Source organism: Indicator indicator, chromosome 17 (genome assembly GCF_027791375.1).
Source record: "Indicator indicator isolate 239-I01 chromosome 17, UM_Iind_1.1, whole genome shotgun sequence".
Taxonomy (NCBI): Eukaryota; Metazoa; Chordata; class Aves; order Piciformes; family Indicatoridae; genus Indicator; species Indicator indicator.
This window is the reverse complement of record NC_072026.1, coordinates 10,109,242-10,137,059: the sequence shown is the minus strand read 5'-3', so window position 1 is coordinate 10,137,059 and position 27,818 is coordinate 10,109,242. Positions and strand designations below refer to the sequence as shown.

Genomic DNA, 27,818 nt, shown 5'->3' with positions numbered 1-27,818 from the left:
TTTTTAAAGCAAAATAACATTTTCAAAGTGTCATTTAAAAAATTCCAACCCTTTTGTGTAATAGAGATAAATTATTCATAGACAGTTACTTTGAACCATTATGTTTTTCTACCTCTGCATAAAAATAAACCCAGAACTCGCTAGATTAAGCCATTGCCCTGTAATGGGTCTTTGAGAAATGTTTAACTGTAGCTGCTCCTTTGTTGTAGTGAAGAGCTGTGATTCAGACTTCATACTATGTTTGCATTTCAGCTGTCACAGAAAGTGAAAGATGAAGCCTCTTGTTCTCTTGGTTCTTGTGATCTGTACTGTAGTCAGCATGAATTTGAAGCTCGTGTCAAAGAGAAATTCTGGTAAGTCACATAAAAATGTTTTTAATTTCTGAATCTGGACGTAGTGCTCATTCAGTCAAGCATTTTAGATGACTGCTCTGTGTAACGCCTCATGTTCTCTTCTGCAAAAAAGTCAATGTCATAACTAATGTGGTTTCCTTACCAGATGTTACAGGATGAATTTTCTCACTATAATGTTCTGTTGACATGACTTCAAGCTATTTGAAAGTGTCCTTTGTTTTCTTTAATAAAAAAAAAAAAAGAAAAGAAAAGATTGATCTAATTGAAACCCCACGAAGGTAATAATGACTTTGGCATTGTTTTAATGTCCAATTGTTTACTTATGCAAAGATATTTGCTTAGCTGGATGTGGTTTGCAGTGGCTTTAAAGTCTGGATGATTTTTTTCTGTGTTGGAGTGGCATCTTCCAAAAAGTCATTCATGTAGCCAGCCCTATGTGTGCTCATATACAGGGTTTACTGGGGAGAACTTTTCTGGACAGGTAAAATCTGATTATTCTGGCAATGAACTACAGTGGGAGTTGGTTTATGTTTAGATCTGCTTTTGAAACCTGGTAATAGTAACAGAACACTTCAAAGAAGCATTAGTGTATCTCCTTCCAGGACAGAGTTGATCTGGATAATATTTCATCTATACTAAAGCCTGAAGTGACTTGTAGTCTGTGCACTTCTACCCACTCAGAGGAGATCACCTCATGAGACTGTTTGCATTTGTCAAGTAAGCTGCAAGTTTGGAAGGACATCGGGCAGAAGAGGAGGTTAGCTGCAGCGTTACATAGACTTCTTAGTCTGCTGGAGCCTTGTGTATGTGGGCAGGTAACTCATGTAGGATAAATGTACTTTTACTCTTGCATATTAACTTAATATTTCCCACTAGTTGTGTGCTCTACATGTAAGTGTGAGAGCTTCCATTTATGTTACTGCCCTCAGTGTCTTCAGAGAACATGGTGCAGGTACAGGCAGAGGTTACTGACTTGAGTTGCAGTCAGTTTTGATTTTTGCACTTCTTGAAAACAGAGGGAAAAAATTTATTTGGTCTGTCTATTCTAAAGAATTAGATGTCACATCCCAGGCTAGGAAGTGTTACTCTGGAAATCACCAGATGCTATGCTGAATTCTTTCTGCTGGGCTAGAAAATATAAATGAATGTTGCTAAATTGAACTGGGCTACAGCCCTTTGTTGTGGTTATTGTGCCCTGAGCCCTGTTTGCCCTGTGAGAGCAGTAATGGATATCGGGATTTGGCTGTGGTGGAGTTTGATCTAAACTCTGCTCGGGGCAATGCTGGTCCTGTTTCTCAAAACTGCTATTACTGGCCTGGATGGGAACGCTTATGAGATCCATCACCTGTATGACTGAGCAGCCTTGATTCACTGATGCCAGGCAACACCACCTGGCTGCAAGTAAGGGTTTTTGCATTTTCTTCATCAGAGCACACATCTGTAGAAGTAACATGCCTGTGGTTATAGCAGTATTCAGCTGGTAGTTTACCTTTAATTATATTTTAGTTTTGGCTTTTTTTAGTCTGCTTTCTTTGACTCTGCAGAATGTCTTGTGCTATTGGCAGCTGTTGACAGTGTCAATTCAAGTACTGGTGAGAAAAAAGCTTTAAAATGTTAGACTGCCTATTGCTAAATATAACCCACTAAAGAATAGCTGGTTCTTTTGACTCAGTTGCTATATGTTCAATATAAGACGAAGGGGAAAAATACACATAAAGTAAAATTACAGTTTCTTTTCAAGTACATGATCATGTAGTTGGTTTTCACCTTCAATATTCATTCTGTTATATATGCTGATTTTCAGGTTGCTGTGTGGAGCAAGCTATGGATTTATTTTCTTTGCTTTTTCTTTTTCCACTACATTGTGCGTGAAGTACATTTTCTGTTTCTGTGATTTCAGTACTTGGAGCAAAGTGGATAATTTGACTCCCTTTCTGTAAGAGGTCTTTACATATGAAGGACTGTGGTTTGATTGCTTGGGGCTTTGTTAAATGTTGTATGTTGTGAAGGGTCATATGCTCCAGAGGCTTCTGAACTTTGTCTATTTATATTGCTGTTTAAATAGAAGATGAGAGAGTGGATGGATGCAGCCAGGTGAACACAGGAAGAAACAAGGAGGCCATATTGCTCAACAGGATGACAGTACTGTAGTGTGCTGGTGCTGTAGTTCAGGGTCCCTCTCTTTTGATGAAGGAGAGTTGGAAGGAGTAAGTAATTTAATGGTTATTTGTGGGCAACTGCACTGCAGTATAAACAGCAGGATTTCTGAAAAGCAGGAAGACTGCTGCAAATGGGAGTCAGGGTGGGGGGGAGAAGATGGGGTACACAAATGACGCCTTGTGAACAGGCTCTCTGCAGCAGTGTTCAGAATGGCTGTTGTAGTCTTGGGTCTTGCTGCCTATTGGTGTGGGGATGTCTAAGCTGAGTGTCTTTAAAAAAGGTAAGGGAAATTTTACAGACAGTTATGTAGAGCTATGTGAAGCAGTGCATGGAAAGTGCTGACGCTGAAGGTAAAGACAGATTTGGGCTACTAGGGCAATAAACCGGCAAAATCAGGGTGTTGATGTCTTTGCTGATTTATGTAGACTGGCATTTTTTCCAAGCAATACCTAGAATTATTGCACGAATGGCCAGAATTGTGCTTAGTGTTAAGTACAAGAGCAATTATGAAGTTAACTGCCATGTATGTAGTGTCACATCATAGAATATACCTTGTTTAAAGGGTAGGGAGAATCTAAAGAGCATTGAGTTGAATAGGACTTGGAGTGGAGCAATGAGAAGATGGGGCGTTGTCTTCAGGCAATGCAAAGGCATCACTAAACCCAAGGCAGTCAAAAGCAGGGCAGAGTGTCTAGAAGGGCATTATCAATGCAACTGAGCTTAAAGAGAATAGGTGTGTCATGGTAGGGCTATGACATGGCCCAGTACAAACCGAGACAGGCCTTAAGATGTCTAGACAAGGTCCCTTTCTCTCCCCTCCTTCCTACAGAAAGACTGGGCAACACAGGAAAAAGAACAAAAGAGACAGGACCCCTGCCTGTCTGGTAAACAAGTTGTTTACCTGGGTGAGAGCATGTAGGCTGACCATGGCTCCCCCAGAGACAAGGCCTTTGTTTCTGCTTTTTATGGTTATAGCCTGGCAGAACGAATGTCTTTACATTGGGCAGCTACACATTAGCTTCAGTTGCCCCATTGGACCACTTGTTCTCTGGCAAGTTGTGTATATATATATATGTAGGTTGACTTGGTAGTCGCCTTTGCCTTGCTTCAAACCTTGCTCAAGCCTTGCTTTAAGCCTTACTTTGCTCTTGAACCTACTTGGACCCATCTTGTAGAAGCTGCCTCAAGTTTCTGTGCCCTGCTTCAAGTGCCTGGTCCAGAGCCTGGGATAAAACCATGAGCCCATACAGAGCAAGCCGGAGAAGCCACAAGCATGGAAGCTGGATCCACCTACCCTGCTTCCCCTTGACACTAGAATCGTGCTGGGCCTCAGTTTACCCAGAAACCAAGCAAGTGCCCATCGCGAGAAGCGTCATCGATCGCCCGCCATCTGCGGAAGCCAGATCAGCCTGGGACCATGCAGCAAACCCTCCTTGCCGGCACTCTGCCGTGCCAGTGCCGTATGAGAGTGCCCCAAAGCTAACGTAACAGCAGCAGTAGCAGCAGTATCCCCCGTGTGGGTAAAACAAGCTGTGAGTAATTAATTCATTGCCCTTTGGGTTTAAAGGTTCTTACCGAGTCTCCCCCTGCTGTAATTGAGCGCTATCTGATCTCGGGGACTTCCTCTCTCCAAGTTATTGCCTCCTAGTTTGCATAAAATTGTTTGTATTTTGCCCTAAGACTGTATTTTCCCATTGTAAATATGTATTCCAACTGTACAACAATCCTATTTAACAACTTTGGCAATTTTCATATTAATAAGGGGTTACTAATGTTTTTATTAATACCTGTTTGCCATATTGTTTATTATTGTAAGGGTAATTAATAATCCCCTTTACAACAAGAGGCTGGTGGGAAAATACTCCTTTGAAACCAAGGAGTGGAAACCCAAGTGGAGAAAGTTGAGGATGAGAACTCCAGACAGCGAATGCAGACAGTACACAGGGGCTGGGCAACAGGCAAGAGTCATTAAAGGGAGGTCAGGAGTGGAGGATATGTCAAACAGAAGGTGATGAGATGGTGCTCCAGTTGCAAGAACAGAATTAAAGTTTGCCGAAGAAACAAGTCTTCTTGGAAGGGAAGGGGAAAACAACTGAAAGATATTTCTCTCTTGCTTGCTCTTTGCTACAGGTTCAGGTGACTGTATTTTCCACTTGCAGATGACAAGCCAGGAGTGCATGTGAGGACTGCAGACAGGTTTTAGAGTACTTTGCATTGCTGCAAAAATGGTAGAGAAACTTGTAGCAAGACAAATTTGTTTGGCTGCTTTTCACTTGAGATGTGGTGCCAGAATAATTAAAATGGGTGAGCTAATTTAATTATGCTAGTCAGACTCTTCTTTACAGGCAGCAGCTTCCAGATGCTCCAGAAGAAATCTGTCATGTCTACAGAGTAATGATTGCTGTTTGTGGTGGGAACAGAACAGTTTGCCTCGAGCATCTGTGTGAATGTAATGTTGACTTAAGTTTCACAGGCATTTCTTAATATTAAGAAGCTTTTGTGAAAGCTGCAGGTCATTCTTTTTGCAGGCTTTAAGAAGTGAAACTGAGCAAATAGCTAATGCTGGGACTGCAGCCTTAGCAATATCCTAGAAACGGTATTTTACAGGTGGAGGTTATACAAATAATTGGAGGATGTGGGAGCTGCAAGGTTCCCAGCTGGTAGGTGATTTTCTTTTAATCTGATTAAGGGACTTCTTTTCCTGAGCCTCTTGTATACAGCGTTTTGAATAATCATAGCAGGGAATACAAAACCAATTAAAAAAATAATTGCATTTTTTTAAGGAAAAGGTTTTTCAGATTATGGATCTGTTTGACTTACTAGACATAATTCCATTAGTGAATAATTGATGCCATTTATTGCTGCTGTATTAATCTGCTGAGCTGAACTACCCTTTCTCAGCATGCTAGAGTTCCAAAGGGCATGCCAGCCTTGTGTGGAGGAGCATGGGCAGACATCCCAAAGGTTTCTATGAGGCTGCTGGTTGCAGAGATGGTGGTAAACTTTCTGCAGGTTAACGGGGTTTATAGGCTCAGGCCTGGCACATACAAGCCAAATTTTCACATCTTCTCCTTTGCAGTGTTAGAATGATGTGCTCTGGGGTTCTGCCTTCCTTCTCCCTGAGACTACCCGAAAGGCGGTTGTATGTTAGAGAAATGAGTGCATCCCTCATCTCCCACCCACCATGTCACCCTCCACACGCATCTCACTTTGTCACCAGTGGCTTGGGAGAGAAAGGGTCTGACTAGAGGCACATGTGTTGCTGTGTATGAGCATAGCCAAATTGTCTTGAAGTCTCTTATGGATGTTGCAGTGGTTGGGACATGGTACTTCACATGTTCATTTAAAACCTGTTGGCTTGCTATTTTGTGTCTTTTAAACATCTTGCAGCAACATGCTGTGGTCCGCTATAGATGTTTCAAGAGACCTTCACTTTCCTACTTGTCACTGCTTTAGCCTAGGATTTCCCACTGCTCCCTTCTGTGAAGTTCAGTCTTCCTGTTTATTGCCTTATTGCTTTGGCCATGACATACATGGAAGTGTTTGTACTTCAGAGGTGGTTCATGGCTTTCTGCCTAGAATGGGATGTCCTAAAGGATCCTAGCTCTTAAAAATCTGTTGTTCCTGCTGGAGTGAGCCCCAAGAGGAACTGTAGGATGAGCACTCACAGTTGCTGTTTGCTTTTTGTTTGCAATTGCATCTGCCTGAAGAGCAGACTTCTGGCCCTGATGTAAAATGTATGGCTCTGAGCCCTTACAGTTTCTGAGAGAAGTGATGCAAAGAGGTTTCAGCATTTACTCCTGCAAATTACATGCAGACATAGAGGAAGCTTGGCAACACTCAGCAGCACACACTGATTTCTTACTTTTCCCAGATGTTAAGTTATTCACAGCTCCAGCAAACAAAACAAGTTAGAATCACTGTTGTTCTAAGCTGTCATCAGTGCAGGAGTGTAGTTCCTCCTGGATACGACTGCATCTGCTCCTGGCTTCATGTCTGCTCTCCATCTGTTCAGTTGGGATCAATGAAAGCAAGGAGCTAGGCTCCTGTGCTCAGTCAGGTCTCAAGGGGTTACCAGCAAGTAAACTATGAGGCACTGGTTGTCTGTGCACCTCATTACAGTACTTTCAGCCTTGGTTTCCTCTAGAAAGAAAGTGGCATTGCATCTAGACAGACCTATCTGGAAGACAGCTGGCAGCATTTAGATATGATGTTTGCTGGTGAGGAGGATAGGAGATGCATAGAGAAGAACAAGAAAGGAAATAATCTGCTATGGGTTTGGGGTTTTTTAGTGACCTCAACCTGACAGTTTAAATATTGAACTTATTTAAACTCTCAAATTTTTAGCTATTACCCTTGTATAAAACAAGTTCATGTATAATTAAACAAATTAAAATATTGAACTGATATTTAAATATTAAAGCTAGAGTCCTTTCCCAAAAGGGAAACCACAGCTGTATCTGAATAAAATAAATGAACACAATGAAAATGTTCCAAACTGCAGTAAATCACCAAGGTAGGATCTTTAGGGATAGGGGGAAATAAGCAAAGCATGAAAGAAATGTCATTTTCTCTGTTAAAAATCTATAATCTTCCTCTTCTGCAGTAGGCATCATGTCAGCTATGTGGATCTCTGTGCTTACGCCTAGCTGCAGCAAGAATTTATTAATAATATCTGAACCTCCAGTAGCCATGTCATCATGACTGAGAAATTTTCCAGCTCTTTGCCTTTAATTGCATAATACCTTTTTTTCTCCCTAAAATGAGGTCTTTAAAAATGAAAAAAAAAAAAAAAGTGTATGAAGGTGTTGTTGCTTTGTTTTCTGTAAGATCCTAAACAGGAATTTAAAAAGAGATCTTCATTTTGGTATTTCTAGTATGCTCATTTTGAGGGTGTGTGTGTGCTAGGGTTGTGTCCTTAGTCTGAAACTGTGCTGAGGGACAGTGAAAGTTGTCTGGCATGTTTTGGTTTTCATCTTGTTCATTAAAATATTTTTAGAAGGTCTGTCTTATGTAATGTTAAAATGAAAGTATAAATAATACAGCACAAACTTCCCCAGAACATAGTCCTGAAGCTCAGGATGTTCATTAATCCTAGAGATGAATGTCAGCTCAGTTTGGGACATCTGCTGGTGACACAGAGACTCAGAGGTACCTTAGAGGATATGGACATAGAGGACCTATAAAGAATCTGTGCAATAATGGTTTAGCTTTGGGTCAGCTCCCAACCAAGAACAGTTCTGAAGTGTGCTTGTGTTTGTGTAAACTGATTGCATGTTTGGGGCAGGTTTTACAGGCTGCTATATGTTTTAGAGGGAACTTAAATAAGGCTGCTTAGAGTGAATGAGGTATGAGTATTAATACATATTCTTGTAAATCGGTCCACTAAAAATAAAGAATTTTTTCTACTTTCATAACCTTGCTTGTTGTTTGAAGTGCATTTCAGTTTTAAATTGCTTGCTTTGACACGTGGTATCAGGAACTTCTTTTTTGCTTACTTTTTTTTTTTTTTAATGAATATAGCTGTAAAATTGTGAGGTAGGAAATACTGAGATTGCTATGGGAAATAGCCAGAGAAAGGAGAATTAAGCTTCATTTTAAGTTACTTTTTGGCACTTAAGTTTGGAGAAGTTAATTTTGCAAATCATAAAGGAAACACCTGAGGTTTGCCTTTTCAAGAGGCGCAGACCTAAGTATTTCAAGTCGTTGACCTGTGAACAAAGAAGGAATTCTTTTTTGTGCGTGTACGTGCAAACATTAGTATATAGATGGGCCTGAGATTGTGGTGGTACTGTTACAGCTCGTAACAGAAATGATTGCCCATCCATGAGTTGAAAGCAAAATTGATCTGAGCTGCGGTGTCACCTCTGCAGCGTATATTTTATCACTTTATTAATCTCTAACCCGTACAAATCCAATCGATTCTTCCCTACAAGAAGCATGATTAATACTTACAATACATACTGATATGGAAACACAGAGGATAGACACTTAGATTGAAGTTAAGCTTCTGACCAAGCACTTTGCTTTTCCAAGCCATGGTATCTAGGCTGCCTGTGTCTGCCAGCTTTGCCATCAGTTCCTTCTCACTTGCCCTCATTTCCTTCTCACTTGCCCTCACGTGTGGTTCCCCCTTCAAGGCAGGAAGAGAGGCAGCATGAGGTATTTATGTTAGTTTGTTTAAACATCCTCCGCCTCTGAGAGTCACTAAACTGTAGCTGTGTTCTGCTGCAGATGACCCATGGGAACTCACTCCCCATCCTTTTTTTTTTTTTTTTTTATTATGTCTTTTGCCACTTCACTGTAAGACTGCTGCAGTTGGTTTGCATCTTCGAGGGAACAGAATTGCTTTAAAAACATACCTACGGAGATTCCTGAATCCCCTATTCCAGATGGGAATCATGCTTCTTGTAGGAAAGGGTCGAATAAGTAGGAGACTATCTGATCCAGGCACTTGTAATCGCTGTTCAGTAGTTTTTAAAAAACTGGAGGGAATAGCAGTGCTTGGCATGGACAGCTTGTATCTGGCTACCTCATTTCTGTTGCTTTAATAACGTGAGACAAATAGGAATCTGCATTAGACCCCAGCTACTAACTGGACCTATCAGTGTCTCTGGGGCAGGAGGCATCAAGGGAAGGTCTGGGCAGGCTCTCAGTGAACAGGCCTGGAACAGGGCAGAAGGGAAAGCCTGAAGTTCCCAAATCCTTTCTGTTGTTTGAAGTGCAATACTTTATGTCACTCTTGCTCATGTCTAGGGAACAGACTGCTGTTCAGGCATCCCATAGCTATGCATGCAGCTTCAAGGTTTGACAGGGCTGTGTAGTAGAGGCCTTGAAACATGGTGGCAGTATTATTTGTTTGACTTTCAGTATTCTAACTGAACTTTCCTACCTTGGAAGGGTTTTTTTAAAATCTCATGGGACTATTTGATGTTTTAAGCAAACATCTGCTACCATGTCATTTAATCCTAGTGCTCTGTCTCTAATGTTTGCATCACAGTTATTCCCATTTTACAGATTGTAGAAAATTACCCAGAGATGAAATGGTGTTAAGGTTTCCCAGCACACTGAAAGTGATGTGGGGGAATAACATAAATAAAATCTTTCCTTCTGTTCCATTACTAACACCTTAGGAAAGGACAAGGAAAGCAGGACTGTCTCCTGGAGAAGTTCTCCTGGACTGTTCTCCTGAAGAAGAAATAAGCATGTGTGTAGAATGTGCTTTTATGTTCTTGGACATGTGCTAGGGAAAAGTGTTTGGAATTTCTGTTTTGTTTTTGTTTTGTTTTGTATTTTCAGTAGAAGATAGAAGTTTCTGCTAGAAATGAAGGAGGAAGAGGAGAGAGATTGTGCTATACCAAGTTTTGTGTGCTAGTTTTAGGCCAAGAGCTTCTGCTTTGAATGTTGTGTGTATTGCCTGCAAGCTTTCTTCCCAGTGTATAGTGGAGAACACAGGAGGAAGAAGCATTTAAGACTGCAAAGTGGCATGTGGAATTCCTGAGGGACCATGAGCTCTGAGGGTGCCAATCAAGTCTCTTGAGTAACCAAGTCTATAGAAAGCTGTGTATATCCTTACTGCTGTGACCTGAAGAGCACTTGTTGATCATGAAATGCAGTGACTCTGCAGGCAGTCAGCTGCGTGAGCCACTCTGGGCTCCATTTGTGCTTACCTAGTAGATACCTTTAGAATTTTGGCAATACCAGGAACTGGAGTTATGTCATCAGATGTGTGAATAGCTTAAAACAGCTTTATTTGAGGATACCCCAGATGTTCATGTTTAAAGAAATGCTGGCCCCTTCATCCCACTGTACAAATCCTTAGAAAATCTGAGTGCAAAGTTGTTTTTGCAGATTTGTTATTTGAGAGTTGATGGATCTTGTCTGGTATGTTGGAGATAGAATTGAGTTATTTGTGAAGACTGATGCTAATATGGCAGATGATATTTTTCACAAGACAACAAGAATTGTTTATTCTTGGATTTAAGCACTATATTTTTGTTTTGCTCATGCACTCTGTGATCCTGAGGTTATTTTGATCAATGTGCAGAGCCATTTCTTGTGTGCTTCTGCTGTCTTACATGTTCAGCAAAATATATATGTTGGTAGGCCTGGAAGGGGAAGAGTAATGTGAGATAGAAGCATTCTGATGTCTTTATAATTCTGCCTTTTACCATTAGCTTAATCACATTCTACAGAACAGGGCTCATCAGAATTTCTTTTGCAGTGACACAATTTCATTTTAAGCTGTAAATTCCCTCAGATGGATACATTTAATAAGCTATGGGAGGCTGCTGGAACATGAATAAAAGGCAGGGTTATTCCTAGGCTCTGTATCTCTGGGGTATTCAAGTGTTGCAGCTGAATGCTAGGGCTTCTGGGATCCTTGATGTGGATGTTGGATGAAGAAGCTGGAAGACTAAACATGTAGTGGTTAGGACCCTACTATTTCTGAGGTTCCCTGCTGGGAAGCAGTTGACTGTGTCCAGTCTCAGGTTGCCTGCAGAGGAGACCTGAGAACTGAGAAAATGAGAGTGCTTTAATGGATCCAAGTCACCCCACAGGGCTCCTTGGCTCCCACGTTGGAGGTGGATCTGTGGCATTGCTCTCTGGCAGGCTTCTCTGGTGAAGCAGGACCACCTGCTGGACTTGCTTTTTCCTCTCCAGTTGCAGGCTGCTATTGCAGAGTGTATTTTGTTGAGAAAATAATCCAATGGTGAAGTATTTCTGAAACCTGTTTGTTCTGGTATTTGTGGTTTAGAAAAGCAAATTTGAAACTCAAGCCAAGAAAATAATTACTGTAGATTTGAGCTCTTGAATCTATTATTAGTTCTTGATATGACCTTGAAAATCTTGTCCCATTTTATAAAGATAGAGAGGTGTGAATAATGGTGTGGTTTTAGACAATTGAAAATAAGGAAAGAAATTAGGATGTGTATCACTAATGACATTTTGGATGTAGTGTTTTCATTCAAAATGACATCTGTAATTTTTAGGCAAATCAAGACACTTCCAGTGGAAACGGTGCTTAGGAGTGGAGTGTCTCAGCTTTATTGGAGCAGATTGAAAGCTGAAGCTATTTGGCTGACTTCTGATGTAGGTCAACATAATTCCTATTCACTGTGACTTTACATCATATTATTTACAGTATTATGATTTTTTTATCTGGATTGGATGATTAAATTCACTCTTTACCATTCAATGTTTTTTGCAAATGGTTTTGTTCCAACTGTAAAACATGCTTCTGGCTTAGTGTGTGAGAGATGAAACCTAAATCCAGCCACCTGGGATGCCTGGCTGCAACTGTTGTGGACCTTACACAAGGAAAGTGTAAAGCTCGACTGATAAAGAAAGGATCTTTATTAAATCCTGGTTTAGAAATGTCTACAAATAAACTGTTCAATTTGCTGTCCTTCACAAAGAGCTGTAATGGATAGCATTTTTTGAAGGACACAAATCCTATGCAAACAGTTAGTTGTCCAGCGTGCTTTTGTGGGAAGTCTTTGCAGGATTTGTCACCAACTAATTTCATTTTGTAGTGAGGAAGACCCTTGTCTTTTGGAACAATTTCCTTCCCACCCTCCCAAGTGAAATGCTGGGTACCTTGGTAATGGGAAGTTATGAAATACAGATTCTGCTTTATAAATGTAGAATGGCTTGATGTCAAACCCAGTTGAAATGTTACATTAGATCTCATATTGGTGTGTAAATATGAGCGTCCTCAAGGAAGGCAAGTGTTGGTTTTTTTTCACTGGGGGCTGTGTGTTGGTTTTTTTCAGTGCTATGACTGACATGTTTTTCAGACAAGCACATCCTTTCCTGCATGCAGGGTTGTCCTTTCAGAATCATGATGTGTAATATACTTGTAAAAATCCTATCTCTTCTAACGGTTTTACTGTGCACATGAAAGTTGTGCATTATCAGGGTGATTACTGAGATAATTTAATACTCATTCTATGCTTTACTAGAGAGCTTTCCAACTGGGAGCTGTAAAAGGTAATTTTGATCTCCTTAAATTTTGTTTAGGTTATTAAGAAATGTATTTTTAGTGTCAGAAGAGGGAATTCTGTTTTTTCATAATCTAATAGTCCCTTAAGGCTCACACATTAAAATCACATCAGTCAAATAAAGGGCAAGGTGTGAGCATTCAGTCATCCTGCTAAATGTTCAGTGATTCCTGAGCATGCAGCATCCATGGCTGGCGATCTCCAGCTGCGGAGCTGTGCAGCATTTGGTGATAGCCAGTGTCAGATTTTTCCAAGTGACTGGGAGATGAGAGGAAATAAAACCATCAGCTGTCTTGTGGAAGCTCTTCCAGTCCATCCTTTAAGGTGTTATTCAAGGTATCTTAGTGCCCCAAGCAGCCTCGAGTAAGGGAGTGAACTGAGCTGCCCCCTTTGCAGGATGCTGTTCCTGCCTCAGCTGTGATGGACAGCAGCAGTGCAGCCCCTGCTCAGGATGTTCCCAACAGGGATTTCTCAAACTTGTGTCCCACACAATGGGGGTTGGGCTCTGCTCTACAGAACTGGACTGGGCTGTGTTATGTTCATCTTCTTTATTTTCTTCCTTGAGAAACTTTCTTTAGAACAGGATATGCCATAATATACTGCAGAATTAAGCAGAGGAAGCTTCTGTGTAGAGTGAGAGAGAAGCTCATTAATTGCTTAAAAATTAGGCAGTCTCCATCTGAGTAATTGGTGTTGGCTGGCTGGCCTTCCTCAGTCTAAGAAGTAGCTCATTAGTAGAATACACACAGATGGTACCATGCTCTGAGGTATTTAAAATACACAGGCAAAGAACTGTCTGTATTAATAAGGCAAACCTGTCTGTAGTCTCCGTGACTGAGTTTGCTACAGGCAGCAGAGGGAACAGTATCATTTGGGTAAATATTGCTAGGTAAATGCATTTCCATCAATTTATTTAGTTTTCACATTTCCATACACTAACAGATGATGATAAATACTCAATGTTGATTTACTGTTTCTGGAGAAGTGATATTGCAAAAATGGACTTACAGTAACTACTTAATTTGTTCAGTACTTAATTTACACATTTAATTGCCTAGAGGGGGAGATGTATTCAGAGCCGAGTTTTTATTTGGAATATATATAGGGTTTTGCTTTTTGTTTTTTCTTATGATGTTTTTCTGTGTGCAGTTCGCTAACAGTTTATTCAAAATAATTTTCCTGAAAGTTGAGTTCCTTCTACGAATGGCAGTAGATAGCAAAATGAGAAATTGCTTACAAGGGGAGACAAAGCACAGAGCCTGAAGCCCTCACCAGTGTGTAGTGGGCAGGGGCTGGGTGGGGACACCACCAATTTCCATCCAACAAACCTGACAGTGTGGCTGAGGCTGTGCAGCCCTGGAGTGGTACTGCACTGGCTCTCCAAACTTCAGAGATGGGAATAATTGTGGCTTTGTTTTCAAAGGACAGACTTGCTCTTTGCTCCTCATCCCATGAGTCTCATTGAAAGGAGAAGTGCTCCATCCCCACTTTGGGCAGTCTCTTTTTATCCTGAGCAGTCTGAGCATTTTAAAATTACTGTTGTCTCTTGGTGCTCTTGACTATGAGATGAGAGAATCTCTTTCCTTGCCTCATTTGTACATTTATAAGCATATTTGCTTTCCTCTTGGAAAGACTTTGACCAGTAAGGCCAGTCTGGGGAAGAAATGGGCTCCCTCCATAGCTATTCTCCCCTAGTCAGAATTTGGTGTCCTATGTAGTTACACTTTTTTTAGAGCTACTTTTCCTGTTGTTGCTTGCATCTCTTCATTGTGATTCCCTGCAAATTTGGTGGGGTCACACCTTCTGTGGGGGTTTAAAGAGAACTGCTGATTACACTCCTCTGGTCATTAAAGGATGGCTGCAAGTAGAAATGCAGCCTAGTGGTGTATCAAAAATGAGAGGATGGGATAGATGTTGTGCAGAGGGAGCTGGGGAGGCTTTTTGCAGGGCTATATGCAAAAGACTAAGTCTTAGAACAAAACTCTTCACAAATTTTTACTTGTGGTGGAAAAGAGAGGAGGATTGGGGGTTTACAAGGACAGGAAATCACCAAGAGATGTGATTTCCAAGGAAATGTCAGGAGTTTGATGGCAGTGGAATTCCATAAGCTGTTCAAAGGTGGCAGTGTATGCAGTCCAGGATGTGAGAAGGGCTTTTAAGTGAAGGTGTTGAAGAATGAGGAGCAGTGCTTAATTTTAGCTTTCAAATTGCAAGGTAATTTGATTGGGATTGCTAGTAACCCCAGGCTGTGTTTTTTTTCTCCTGCTGTAAAGCTGTTGAAGTTGGTGGAATTAAACTAGGCATTAACAAACATGACTGTGTAGCAATGAGACTGTTTCTCCCTTCTCTGTGCCAAGCTTCTGCTTATTTGGTGTGATTCTGCAAAAACATCCATTGATTTCAGTTATTCAGAAGCTAATTACCTCATAACCCACAGGATCAGGCAGCAGAGCTGCTTATTTAGCCTGTAACAATACAGTTCTTATTATGGTGCCCAGTTGTGTTGGCACTTGCTGCAGAGAACCTCCCATTGACCCTGCTTGCGAGATGGCTGCAGAGCAGGTCCTGACACATGTATCCTGTCTCTACACTGTGCATGCAAATGGACAACAATGATCATTTAAGTAATGAGTACCTAGTAGATGTTTGTAACTTTGAAGCATTTCGAAGCTGAAATTTCCCTACTGGTGTTACTTGAAGCGTGCTTCAAATTGCTGAGGTGAGAACACAAGCAGGAGGAAAGTTATCAGTGGAGGTAGATTCTGACAGCTCCATCTCCTGCTTCTACCTCAGGCGTTGCAATGGGTAAGTGGCAGGAGAAGTGACAGCCACAATAAATCCCCAGGAAGAATCTTTGCTTTTCAAGGTAGCATCATGATGAAAATTGAACTGCAGTGGATTTTGTAGGGACTTGGCTCTTCATTAAAATAAAAGTCAAGCTTGTCAATATGGTAAGTGCAGGAGCAGAAATTCCCTTAAAATGACACCTTGGCTGTAGTTTGACTAAGCAATCAACAAATAGTTTAGTGCAGGCTGAATTCAGGCATGCTGTGCAGATTCCTTCAGTGCATCCACTTGAAAAGGCCCTTTAATGCTATTCCATTTGGATACCACAGCATTGTTTCCAAATACAAAATATGAATTTTAATTGAAGTTTTGTAGTCCACAAGAGGAAAGTAATGCATCACTACTATTATTTCAAAGACAAATCCTTTGGGGGGGAACTCCCAGCTGCAATTCCTCAATCATCTGTAAGATTCTCAGAAGCAAATCAATACATTTCTCAAGAATGATTATCCTCAGAAGCCTTCTCAATTAGATAGGATATAAAGAAACAAAGCAATGTTGGTCTCCCGCTGAGCTTTGCCCATGAAACTTCAACTGAAAAGCTAAATGAAATTGTAAAACAGAACTTGACTGTATCAGTAAGCAGCTATCTTTTGTCAAGTACATGTGGTGATAAAATTACCTCTGAGATTGGAGTTGTTGACTCATTTTAAACTGCAGGTTCTTATGAACTGGCATCATCTCTCTTCTGTATTTGATTGGAGCTCTTGAGTGCTCCATCTGTAAGAGGAACCAGGAATACTTTAGTAGTGCTAATTAGAGGGCTGTAGCCTGTCCTAAAGTGCTTATTTAAACTTAACAGTGATCATGATAAGGTATTAATGCCTCAGAACATTAATTCACACTGCTTACAGACATTGGGATCACTTTGCACAGAAGAGCAGAAATGCTGCAATTCCTGGCAGTGCTATTTTTAAAAATTCAGGAACAACTGTTTTACTGATATTATTTGTGATTAACTTTTAATGGACTTATGGTGATTTGAGAGGCTAAGAACTGCACTGTGGATCAAGACTGCTTGATTGATAATTCTTCCTCTGTGAGATGGGTACCATTCTCCAGCACTTGCTTGACTGCATGCACAAATTAACTTTTCTGCAGGAAAACACATGGGATTCCCTGACCACCTGTTTAGTCTCCATCTCAGACCTGTCCTGTTCGGTTTGCAGCAGCAAATCTATAACATACATATTTAAAGGTACTTCTTTGAGAGAAACAGTTTGTTGGACTGGTATGACCTAGCACTTGGTAACGAGGGCTTGTGCATTAGTTCTTGGAGCATTATGGTTGGGTCCTGCTAAAATGGTGGCAGCATCTCCGGCTCCCTGTGTAAGGCAAAAGTGGGAATACTCTTAAGCAGCTAGAACAATTTGGTTTGGTTTTGAACAAATTCATTGTGTTCAAACATTGAGCATGTGAAAGATGCCTTTACAACTACACCTACAACTCTGAATTGTTGAGAGGAACAACAGGCTGAAGATTTTCATAATCTCTGTCATCATGGCCACAAAGAACCACTGAAGGTGACCAACAGCTGTTTACCAGCTATCACCCTGAGAACACACATTGAGACCAAGGCTGCAAAATGGTTTTTTAGAAGCCAAGTTCATTACCTTGTTCAAGCTGTTTTTATGTAATCTGGATGAAATAGTTATGGGAGCAGAGATTTTTTAATAGTATGTGGGAAATTCAGGTTCATGCTTTCTGGAATTACGGAAACATAATTTTCTGTTATTTTCTGTTATAAATTATCTTCCTGCATTTAGTCATCTGGTCTGCATTTGGTTACAACTTTCACAGTTTGACTCCCAAGACTGTGTAGTTTTTGTTGCTAGGTGGCAAAATAAATATGGCAGCCTCCTACAGATAGTAAAGGACCCCAAAATCAGGAAGGAATAATTAAGTCCCTGGGTAAAACTGTAAATTATGGCTGCTTTCTGTCATGGCTATTGATGGCACAGTCACATATTATTACTGTCAGATGCTATCCCAAAAGCACCACTAATGTGCTCTTTTGGCTTGTTAACTTTTATGTCTCTCCATACTGACAACTGCCCATCAAGCCACATTTCAAAACCAGCCAAAAAAGGGTAAAAAAAAAAAAAAAAGGTGTGAAAATTTAATGAAACTGATTTAAAAATGTCAAGGTTGAATTCTCTGGTGGTACAATGTATTGGAAAAGTATATGGGAAAATCTCTTCTTCAGGGGATCAGAGAATGGCCAGAAAGCACTTGAGGTCTCCTTTGGCTTGGTGAGGTCTCTGACCTGTTACACCTCAGCAAGCATCTACTCTGCTCTTGCTAGCTGAGAATGGGTTAAAGACTTTGTGGCATCTTCTGAATACAAAAGCAGTTATTTTCCTTGTGTAGTGGAAGAATGACTATGCATGATCTGATGTTAACTTAATTCAGTGTACCTCATAGATTTTCATATATAAAATTAACGCCAGAGGAATTTACAAAAGGTTTTCTCTTACTGAAGCCTGTGTTAAAACTCTGGCCTCAGCAGAGAAAATATGTTGATTCAAAGAACTTTTAAAAAGCCCCTCCTTGACTTCTATTTTTGAAGATCTTAATCCACATTATCATGATTAATTTGTTGTTCATGGTAAAATCTTAAGCTCTCCTTTTAATAAGATTCTGATGATAGCTAAACTTCACATGCTGGTGTGATTTCCCTGTATGTTAGTTAATAGCTACCTAATTAGAAATGTAAAAGTAATTCTTGTAGTGTAAACAAATAGACTTCAAAACCTCTTAATGGATAATGGAGTTCTATGATTTAATTTCTGTGGAGCTGACAGAGGGAGAGTTTTATTGTGAGATGTCTCTAGCAATACTAAAAAGGAGATTCACTTTGAAATGATTCTTGAAGGAGGAGATAAATTTGGGTTTCAAGATGGTGATGTGGGTATCAGAAGCAAATGACTGGACATTCCAGAGAGACTGTGGGTTTTCTTTTGTGTGGTACATTTTTGGAGGCTTCCTGCGCTATTCATGTTCCTCTCCAAGGGCGTATTTTGTTATCTTCTCTTTTTAATTTATAATGCAATGAAATGTGGTTCTCCAGTGTTCTTGTGATCTTTTCTGAACCAGAAAGCAAAACATTAGGGAGAAAAGGAGAAAAAAGTCACCATGTGACTTCTGAGAAATGCTGAAGGCCTTCGTACCCTTCAAAGAATTGTAGCTCCCAGTTCTTGTTGACTGCAATACGTTTCAAAATACCTACCCTTCAAAAAAACTTTGGCCTTGAATACCTACAACTTGCACTGCAATTGATGAGAACTGCAGAACCTAAGCACCACTGAAATTCAAACTATCAGTCACACTCACTGGCTTCCTTTGATGGAAGCACCAATATGCCTTGGGGAACTTTGGGAGCTTTACTTAAAATTCCAGCACCTAAATGAAGAGGCTTTCATTCATCTCCTTGCTTCTGTTGGTGTCACCTTCCAGAGAAGAGTTGGGGCTCTCCTATGAGAGCAGGTACTGCAGGGTTACCTGGAGGCCCTTTCACAGTTCTTCAGCCCAAACATGGCCCCTCTCCCCCATTCTGCAATGGGATGGGCAGCCTAGAAAGTGAGCACTATTTGTCCTGCTTCTGCCAGCCAGTTCAGTTTTGTTTACTGATTGCTGTGGCTTCTATTAACAAGAGGAAATCTTTTCTCTTTGGCTGTGTTTTTGTGCAAGAGGAATTACTCAGGATGGAAGGTCTTGACTTCAATGAATTAACAGGTTGTACCCTCCTCGTTTGCTGATCTGTGTTCATAAGCCCTTGAACAATACAAGTGCACTGTAGTGTACAGGGCTTTACTAAAGCATTGTGGTTCCTCTGTGCTGGATGGGAATGGTTTAAGAATTGCATAGTGGAGTAGCTAAGTTAAAAAGATAAATTACAAAAATCATTAGGATGAGTGAGTGATGTGTGTCTTCAGAATGAGAAGTTTAAACTTCTAATGCATTATTTGCTCTTCAATTAGATTACTAGCTGAAAAAATAAGGCACGCAGCATTGCAGCATTACATCCTGGTGCATACGGCACATGTTGAAAGGCTGATACCATAACAAGAGGATTAGAAGAGCTTTGCAGGACCCCTGTGTGTGCTTGGAGCTGCACCTGGCTCATCCACAGCCTTCCTCTCTCTGCTTTAAGCTCTTACTCAGGAAATAAGTTTCCTGGGCTTCTGTATATGGTTGCTGAGTTTTGGGAGTGTAGGATAACTTCACTGCATGGCTGAAAAGCTTGACCAATGCATAGCAATAAAATAAGGATGTTATAAACTATATAAAAGAGTGGAGATGAGGTTCTTTGCAAGAGTGTTTGCAGGATGGATGAGGAAAGGAAGGAGGAGGAGAAAGTACAAAGTTTGCGAAGCCAGTAGCTTTGCCAGGACTCAGAAGCTGGGTAGAAGAATGCTGCTGCATTTGTGGAGAGTGGGTTGTTCATTCAGTGTGCTGTTCCTCACAGCCTGAGCTTGAATCTTGGGCTGTGTCCTCATGCTGAGAGGAGGGGATCTTGCCTCTGGGAAGACAGGAGCTTTGGCTGAGCAAAAAAGTGCTAATCAAGGTAAACAAACCGCTCCCAGTGAGCCTGGAGCCTGGGCTGAATACCTTTTCTTTTTTTTTTTCCCCCTTTTTTCTTTCTTTTTTTTCCCCTTGAAAACATTTATGGAGACCTTCAGAACAAGGAAACTAAGTAGAAGGTGGAAAAAAAGCATATATATATATATGGCCAAATTGTCAAGTGATCACTGAGTTCCTTTGAAACCTATGGAGGCCTTGATGGCTGTAGAGCCAGACTCTCATTCATCCAGGCAAGCTGGGGCTGCCACCATTGTCCTCCCACTATGTATGGAGATCTGGTTTGTACTGGGGGACTCTGGCAGTTTTGGGAGCTTACAAGAGCCCATATAACACCTGGGAACTCCTGTGAATTGGACTCCAGTGGAACTTCTAAAATACTTGTCCTTCCAAACTCTGTGCTGGTAAGAGGTGGAGGGAAAAGCTGGACTTTGTGGAGCAAGGGAAGGGACTACTTGTGCTAGAGAAGCAGGTTTACTCAGTGAAGAGTAAAGAGATGCTGAGGAGATGAGAAGTAAAAATGTCAAGCAGTTGGGCAGAGAATGCTTTTTTTATAAATGTTCTGGTTTGAGCTAGAACACAACAAATTCTGCTTAGGGATCTTAAGTTTCAGCTTAGTCTCTCGTGACTGAAGTTACTGGCATCAGTGGTAATGGTGACATAATTGCCATCAGGAGGGTTGGGTTCAATATTGGTTTTGAATGTATTTGTAGTTCATTTTATCATTAGTATTTAATTATTATTAAGGCTGTTCTAGTTTTATTTTCCAATTTGTAGGTCTCTCTCCTTTATTCCTTTTCTCTTCCCCTTTGGAAAGGGAGAGGGTTAATAATAGTGTCTGTCATCTCTCTAGAGGTTGGCCTATTACCTTTGATGCTAGATACAAAAAGGGGCTGGGAAAGCAACAAAATTCCTCCTGTATTTCCAGCCTACATTCAGACCATTTCCCCCCTCAACCCCCAACTCTGCAGAAGCAAATACTTGGCTCAGCATATTCAAGGGAACTCTCAGGTTTCAGGCTTTGTGGTGTGCCTGTAAGCTTGAAGGGGCACGAGGGCAGAACTTCTCTTCTGATAGAAAGACGCTGTAGTGCCTGCAGAGACTAGGATGCTCCAGAATCCCCACCTGCCTTCAAGAGCAATGTTGCATGCCCCCCTCGGGCTGCCAGCAAACACAAAGAAGGGACAGATTACAGTTAAAGGTGTGCAGGGTTGTTGTAACATAGCTAAAGAGGCTCTCTGGGTCATATTCCTGTCAGCCTACTGCCAGTTGCATCTCAGTGAAATGTACTGAGATGAAAAGCAAAGCCCTTTTCTGGAATGCAGTTTTGTTGGACTTTGCTTTCTGTTGTCTCTGACTTGCCTTGAAGCAGGGCTGAACTCCTGAAGCTTGAGTTGGCAGCTCTGGCCCCAGGTCTTTCCTGCCTACCCTTGAGATTGGTTGTTTTGCTGTTGGGCACAAAAGGCTGTACCGTGCTTCTGGGGGTGTCTGATCACCATCCTGTGATGGGTGCTTGGCAGAGCTATGGTGGAGGTGGGTCAGTAGCACTTGAGATCAGAGGTCTTGACAGGTTGTAGGCATAGCTGCTGAAGCCGAGGGACTACTCTCAAGGTAAAGAGGATTTGCATCAGCAAAGCAAAGATGAGGGCTGGTTCTTTGCTCCAAGCAAGCTTCCCTTGTGTTTGAAGACTGAGCCTGATGCTGGGAGGTCATTTCACTGACTTGCACATTTCTGGAATACCTGAGATGAGTGCTTACTGAATTTCATTATATAGCTGCTATTCAAGGCAGAAACCAAAAGCAGAATGTAATTAATATATAAAAGCCTCTTTTCTTTGCCTCAGGCTTGTTTCTAGTTTGTTTGTTTCAGTACATCTCAACACATATTTCTTTTGGTTCACTGGCTCCAAACCAATGGCTGGCATCCATACATAAAGCCTTGTGATCACTTTTGGCTCTTTCATCTGTGACAGTCTCAGAAATGGTGGCTCAGAGCACTAGAAATGTCAGCTATGAGCAGTTCAGGAGTCTACAACTCTTCTTGTTGGGACAGAGCTGTAGAAAAGCATTGGCAGTAGGATGAGTTTATTCTCCTCAGTAGAGGACGCTGTGGTGGTGGCCGCAACTGTTTTGAAATAAGGTGATCTCCTGGACTTGGCCCTTTTTCTGTCTGTCACTCTGGTTTCTGAAAAATGGGTGTATATTCTTTGGGTTTTTGGGGGTATTTGCACTGAATAAATAGAGAGCTCTTCACACAGGTATGATTAAAAACAATGATGAGGTTGGCATTGATGAGAACAGACTTCACTAAAACTGCTTAAACTGAGGGGGTCTCAAAATGTTGAGGAGTGAGGGGAATTGCTGAACTGAGAGTCTAGGGTTATTGCCCTCTACCAGAGTAATCCCATTCATAATCCTCTTGAATTGTGTGGAGTATTCAGGAGTGGCAACTGCATAACCCCTTTCAGACTATGGCTTGTTTTGTATGTCAGCTGCAGGGTTAGCTGAACAAATCACTGAACACCAAAATTATTATGAAAACGAGTAATAACGTGTTCTTTAAAGCTCTCCTAAATCCTGACCTTCCAGTGCTCTCAGCACTGATGAAGTTTCCTTTATGTCAAGGAAGCTATAAACTGATTGTAAACTGATTCACATATGATCAGAATCAATCGTCTGTGTCTTCAGGGTGATCCTGGACACAAACTGAATGCTGTTAGAAAGGAATAGCTAAAGGAAGTTAACAGCGAAAACCTGCAGAAAGTAGGAATTAATTTTTTAAAAATAAAGTTAATTAAAAAATAACAGTGTTCTTAAATTACTGAAAGAATTAATTTACTCCAGAAACACCTGAATCACCACTAACACTGTAAGAATCTCTTTGCATTAATTCATACCCAAATTCAAGGCTGTGCTTCTCTCTTCCTGTTCATATTTGTACCCAATTATACCTCAGTACAGGTGCATACGGGTTAGTAATCACAGTTTGGTATTTTGCATGCAGATTAGTCCTATTCAAATCTGCATATATTTGTTATGCATCACTGCAAAAGTGAATGCTCAAGCAACTTTTATCTAATCAATTCACAGCCTAATGAAAAATGAGCAAGTGTGCACAAAGGTACACACAGGTAGAATTCAGGGATCTCTGGGGGACAGGAACATTGATCAATTGGTAGGGCTACCAGTGCAGGTCTTTCTGGCCTCATGGTCAATGCCTGACTGGGATTGCCAAAACTCCAGTGTTTCCTTCTGCATAAAGATTAAATCAAGGTTTCCACCACAGGGTGGACCCAGAAGGGACTTTTACAGACCTCCTCACCTAAACCTTAATGGTGTCTATTGAATCTTGGCATACCATGATCAAAATCCCTCCTCCAGTATGGAAATAGTCAAGTCTCTTTATTTCCCTATACTTGAATTTTCAGGCTGTGGAACAAGCACAACATCTTTTCTTCTAAGGTAAGCAGCTGCAACACAGTGGTAGGTAATATTGAGCAGTTTACTCTGGAAGTAACAAGACAAAACACACACCTTCCATTGCTGAAACTGTATTAAACTGTTTTAAAAGAGGATTTGCAATGAAATCATTACACACAAACTGGCATGACTTCTTAGTGCAATTGGCAGGATCTAGTTCAGAAACAAGTCTGCTAGTGCAGACAAAGGGGTTTTATAAAGCAGAATGTAAAAGGCACAGTCACTCAAAAATTCTGTTCTGAAGTAGGCAACAGCATCTGGGTGCTTTATCTCATGTGTGCTCCTGTCCATACCCTCAACCTTTCAGCCAGCACAGGCTGCAGAGGAGTTCAAAAAGCATCACGGATAACAGTGAGGCAGTAATAATGAAGAGAAGCAGCTACAAAAATGTGCAAAGTGATTTTAGCCCTAAACTAGAACAGAAAGCACAATCATCTCTAGAGTCCATCCCTCCACACAGTGAAGGCCAGCAGCTGAGGAAGGAGATGGATACAGAGGAATTGAGGAGTCCCTGAAATGGAAAAGGTGCTCCACTCACCTGTCCCAACCCAGCCGTCATGCTGCACCCAGCCACCTCACAGCATTAGGCAAATCGATCTTCCCTCATCCCAGGAGCCAAAGGAACATAGATATTGGAATTGCACAATCTGTGTAAATTACACAGGGCTGGAGTAAAGGAATCCTGGTGAATTCACCTGAACAGCTGCAACATAAGTAACAAAGGCTTCCATGAGTATGGGTTTTATACCACATTCAGATTACTGCCAGCTCAGAAGCATGCTCTGCTCCCTTCCTATTATGCAGCACAGCAGCCAGGCAGAGCGGCTGCATCCTACTTCAAGTTCAAGTCAGCAAGAGAGATGCTTAAGTGAAGTAACTGCAAACAAAATTAACACTTAGCTGCACGTTCCATTCAGCTCTGCTACCGCGATCTCCCTTCTGTGAAAAGAAAGGAGGACCCTGCAGACCCAGTCTCCCGCAGCAGCAGCAGTGGCAAACCCCTGCGGCCAGCCCTGCTCACAGAGCTCCCTGCAGACAAGCACCCACCAACCACCACAACTCCTTAATTGCCATTTCTTCTTGTTCAACGTGAATTTGTTTAAAGGATTTTGAAAAGAAGAATTAAATTAAAGCTTAAGAACAAATAGTAAGTGGCAATAAACAAGTTCCCCAAAGTGTGAGAGAGTTTGTCCTCCGCACTCACAGCACATTTCAAGGTCAATTACACTCCCTAACGAACCACTTAGCCACATCCAGGCTGCAGGAATTACACCAGGCTGAAGAAAAGGAGAAATAGCTCACATCCACACTTCTGGCAGGCTGGAATCAAAATCCAGTCCTCTTCTCCTGTGACAAGCTAAAACTCTGCACCTCACCCCTCATCTCAGCAGCACAGCCATCCTGCTTTATGCAACAGATCCTTCCAGAAACACTTTTTTTTCCTCCTTCAATTTTTATTTTTTTCCATTACATTTCTATTTGCGTGTCCTTTAAAAAGCATATCATAACCCTCTCCTGACTTCCCCATCTGCCACCCCCCTCCTACCCACATCCTCCCAAGAAACACAAATATCACCACTAACTTTCCTAAAAAAAAAAAAAAAAAATCCATACATTGTGGTTATCTGAAAACCAAACACTTTGTATTAAAATATTAATGGAATTTGGTCAAGAGTAAAGAATGAGAAATCATTTTGGATACTTTACTGACCTCTGTTCAGAGAATGCATGCACTCTTTTTTGGCCTAATTTTTACTCTCCATAGACTTAAACAGACACTTAGGTAACCTGGTCATTTGTCCACCTGCACACAGTGACTCTCTTATGTGCCTGCCACAGATCATCACAGAAAATACTCTCCTTCAGAAATCAAATCCATGTGGCTGGATATTTAATAAAAAATAGAAGAAGCAGCTTTACATCACTACCACCAAGTAATACAAATGTATTTCTTTTTCTGTGGGCCAGATGCTTCACTTTGCTTGTGGGCTGTGGACAGAATGGAGAAACAGAATATTTAAGCAGAATATTTAACCTACTACCACAGGGTACAATTTCTTGCCCCCAAACTCTTAACCACCTCATCAAGATGTGCTACATGCTGATGGGCTATTAAAAACTAAGTAACTTTTATCAGATAGCCCAGCATTTAATTGCTATACTTAATCCATTAATCTTTAACACACTTCAGAACTGTTTTCTTGGTGTGTTATTTAAATGGGCCAATGTGGGTAAAAATCAGTTTTAGACCAATATATTAACTGAATCTCTTACCAAGATAAAACATTTTTGCTGATCATCACACTGCTATTCAATAGCAAAATTATTGCACATGTTTAAAAGCTTCTGCTTTAGGGAAAACAGGCTGGTATTAACACAAATGCATTAAGTCTAATGTTTATTATTGTGGCTGAATACAATGCCAAAAATATAAACAACTTTAACAGCTGTAGTAAGCAATATTCTGTTAAACAGTAACAACAACAAACCCAAACATACAAAACCAACCAACCAGAAGAACCCAAACAAAGCAATCAAAAAACCAAACCAAACAAACCCTCACATGTACAAAAACATTAGAAGGACATTAACCACACAATGAAAAGAGTTTTTCCTTTTTGTTCTTCTCTTTTTTTTTTTTTTTTTAAATAAGAGTATGGCTTTCAAATTATCAGTTTGTCTTCACCTGCAATTTACACAGCACCCAGATGAAGAGCGTCAAGCCTCTAAAGTCTGGAAACATCAGATATTTTGTAATTAGCTCCATTGTTTACAGCTGCTGCCAGATTGGAGGTTACTGGGAGCCACCTCTTCCTCCTCATTGGAAAACAAGAAGTAGAATAAACCCAAAATACCCCAAAGCTGAGAACACAAAGTATGCTGTGAGACAGCCAGAGCCAGCGAAGTGACAGGGTAAGTGTGCTCCAGCACTTCAGTCTTGCACTACCCAAGCCAGGGAGAGTTTTGCTGCTGACTTAATTGAGGCCAGGATTTCAACCTACAACATTCTCCTCTGTAATTTGAGGGATACTCTTATTAACTACAAATAATTAGCTCATTTTAAAATGGTATAATCTTCTTTGTGCACCATGCACATTTTCAAAATGGATTAGCATAGGGTCTAATGCCAGAGCTTGTCTAGCATTAAAGGATTACGGGACATCAATCTGAAGTCACAGCTAATTGGGATGGCTGCAACCCCAGCAAAATTCACTGGTTCTGCCTGCATGGAAGGACCTGCAGGAGGGTGTCCGGAGGGGCACGTGCCTGACCACCATGTCTGCATATAGAATGGCTTTTGTTGTGGCTGAAGCCATCATTTTCTGCGTTGCTGTTTTTTGGGAAGCCAGACACAAGGGCATTCGACTGGCCATCGCTGTTTAGTAACCCCAGAGTCACAATTGCAGATGTCTACATTAACATGAGGTTTGAGAGGACAGCAGATGGTTAGGAAGCTCTTGCTGTGAAGGCCCGAGCAATTTTCAAAGGTAAACCAGCAAGTAGCTTTTATGTATAAATGAATCTCACCATATGGTAAGCATGATTGAAATTTTAAACAAAAAAATTAAATTATTACAGTTAGATTGGATGGAACCAAAACAATTAAAAGTTGAGCTTCACAATAAAGATTGGAAACAGTTTATGTTGATAACATTAATGCTGCCAGAAAGGGGAGCAGGACACACAGCAGAGGAGTAGCGTTCTTAAGTCCTAGATACAAATCCCATTAAAATTCAGCTCACTCCTTTGAAGATACATCCAAAGATGAGGCTGGCATTTGCAGGCACCAAAAATCAATAAACAGATGTACAATCAATAGAAAAATAATATTTCACTGATGTTAATTTATTAATTAATCTATTAATTTATTGATTGTGATTGCAAGCCATGATTACAGCCTGATTACAGTCTGTGAGTAGGTACTTTTTATATCTATAAGCATCCCACAAAAAAAAATAACAAATGACACGTGGACTTCTGGAGCTGATCAGACACCTATACATGCTTGTGAAGGCAGGAGATCACCAGGTGTTCTTCATAAAAAAAATAAAAATCCCATTTGCTACTTTTCAGTAAGAAACCTGGGCACATCCTCACCATCACTCTTGCTAATGCAGGAACCTCTTGATTACAAAAATGGAGACCCCTGGAAGCCTGAGGCTGCCCTGTCCTGGCAGGCACCAGCCAGCTAAGAGCTGGGAGGGCTCCTGCCAGCACCTTAGCACTGCTGTTCCCCAATTCTGCGTGTGAGAAGGAGGCTACCAGGCAAACCCCAGGTCCTGCCCCCACCAGGGAGGACCTCACAGCTAATATGATGGCTCAAGACAAGTCATCCTACATCATTCATGGTCAGGCCAAAGGACAAGCACCTCGGAGCACTGAGGTGACACCT

At 41.1% G+C, this 27,818-nt stretch overlaps 1 protein-coding gene across 1 annotated transcript in view; it reads left to right on the top strand.

Moving 5' to 3' along the window:
* Positions 1 to 271: 271 nt before the first annotated feature.
* Positions 272 to 27,818, top strand: part of IL1RAPL2 (interleukin 1 receptor accessory protein like 2) — a 359,025-nt gene continuing 331,478 nt past the window's right edge. Inside the window, exon 1 of the mRNA XM_054388687.1 lies at positions 272 to 353. Coding sequence (XP_054244662.1) covers positions 272 to 353 — 82 coding nt within the window. The remainder of the gene's footprint in view (positions 354 to 27,818) is intronic.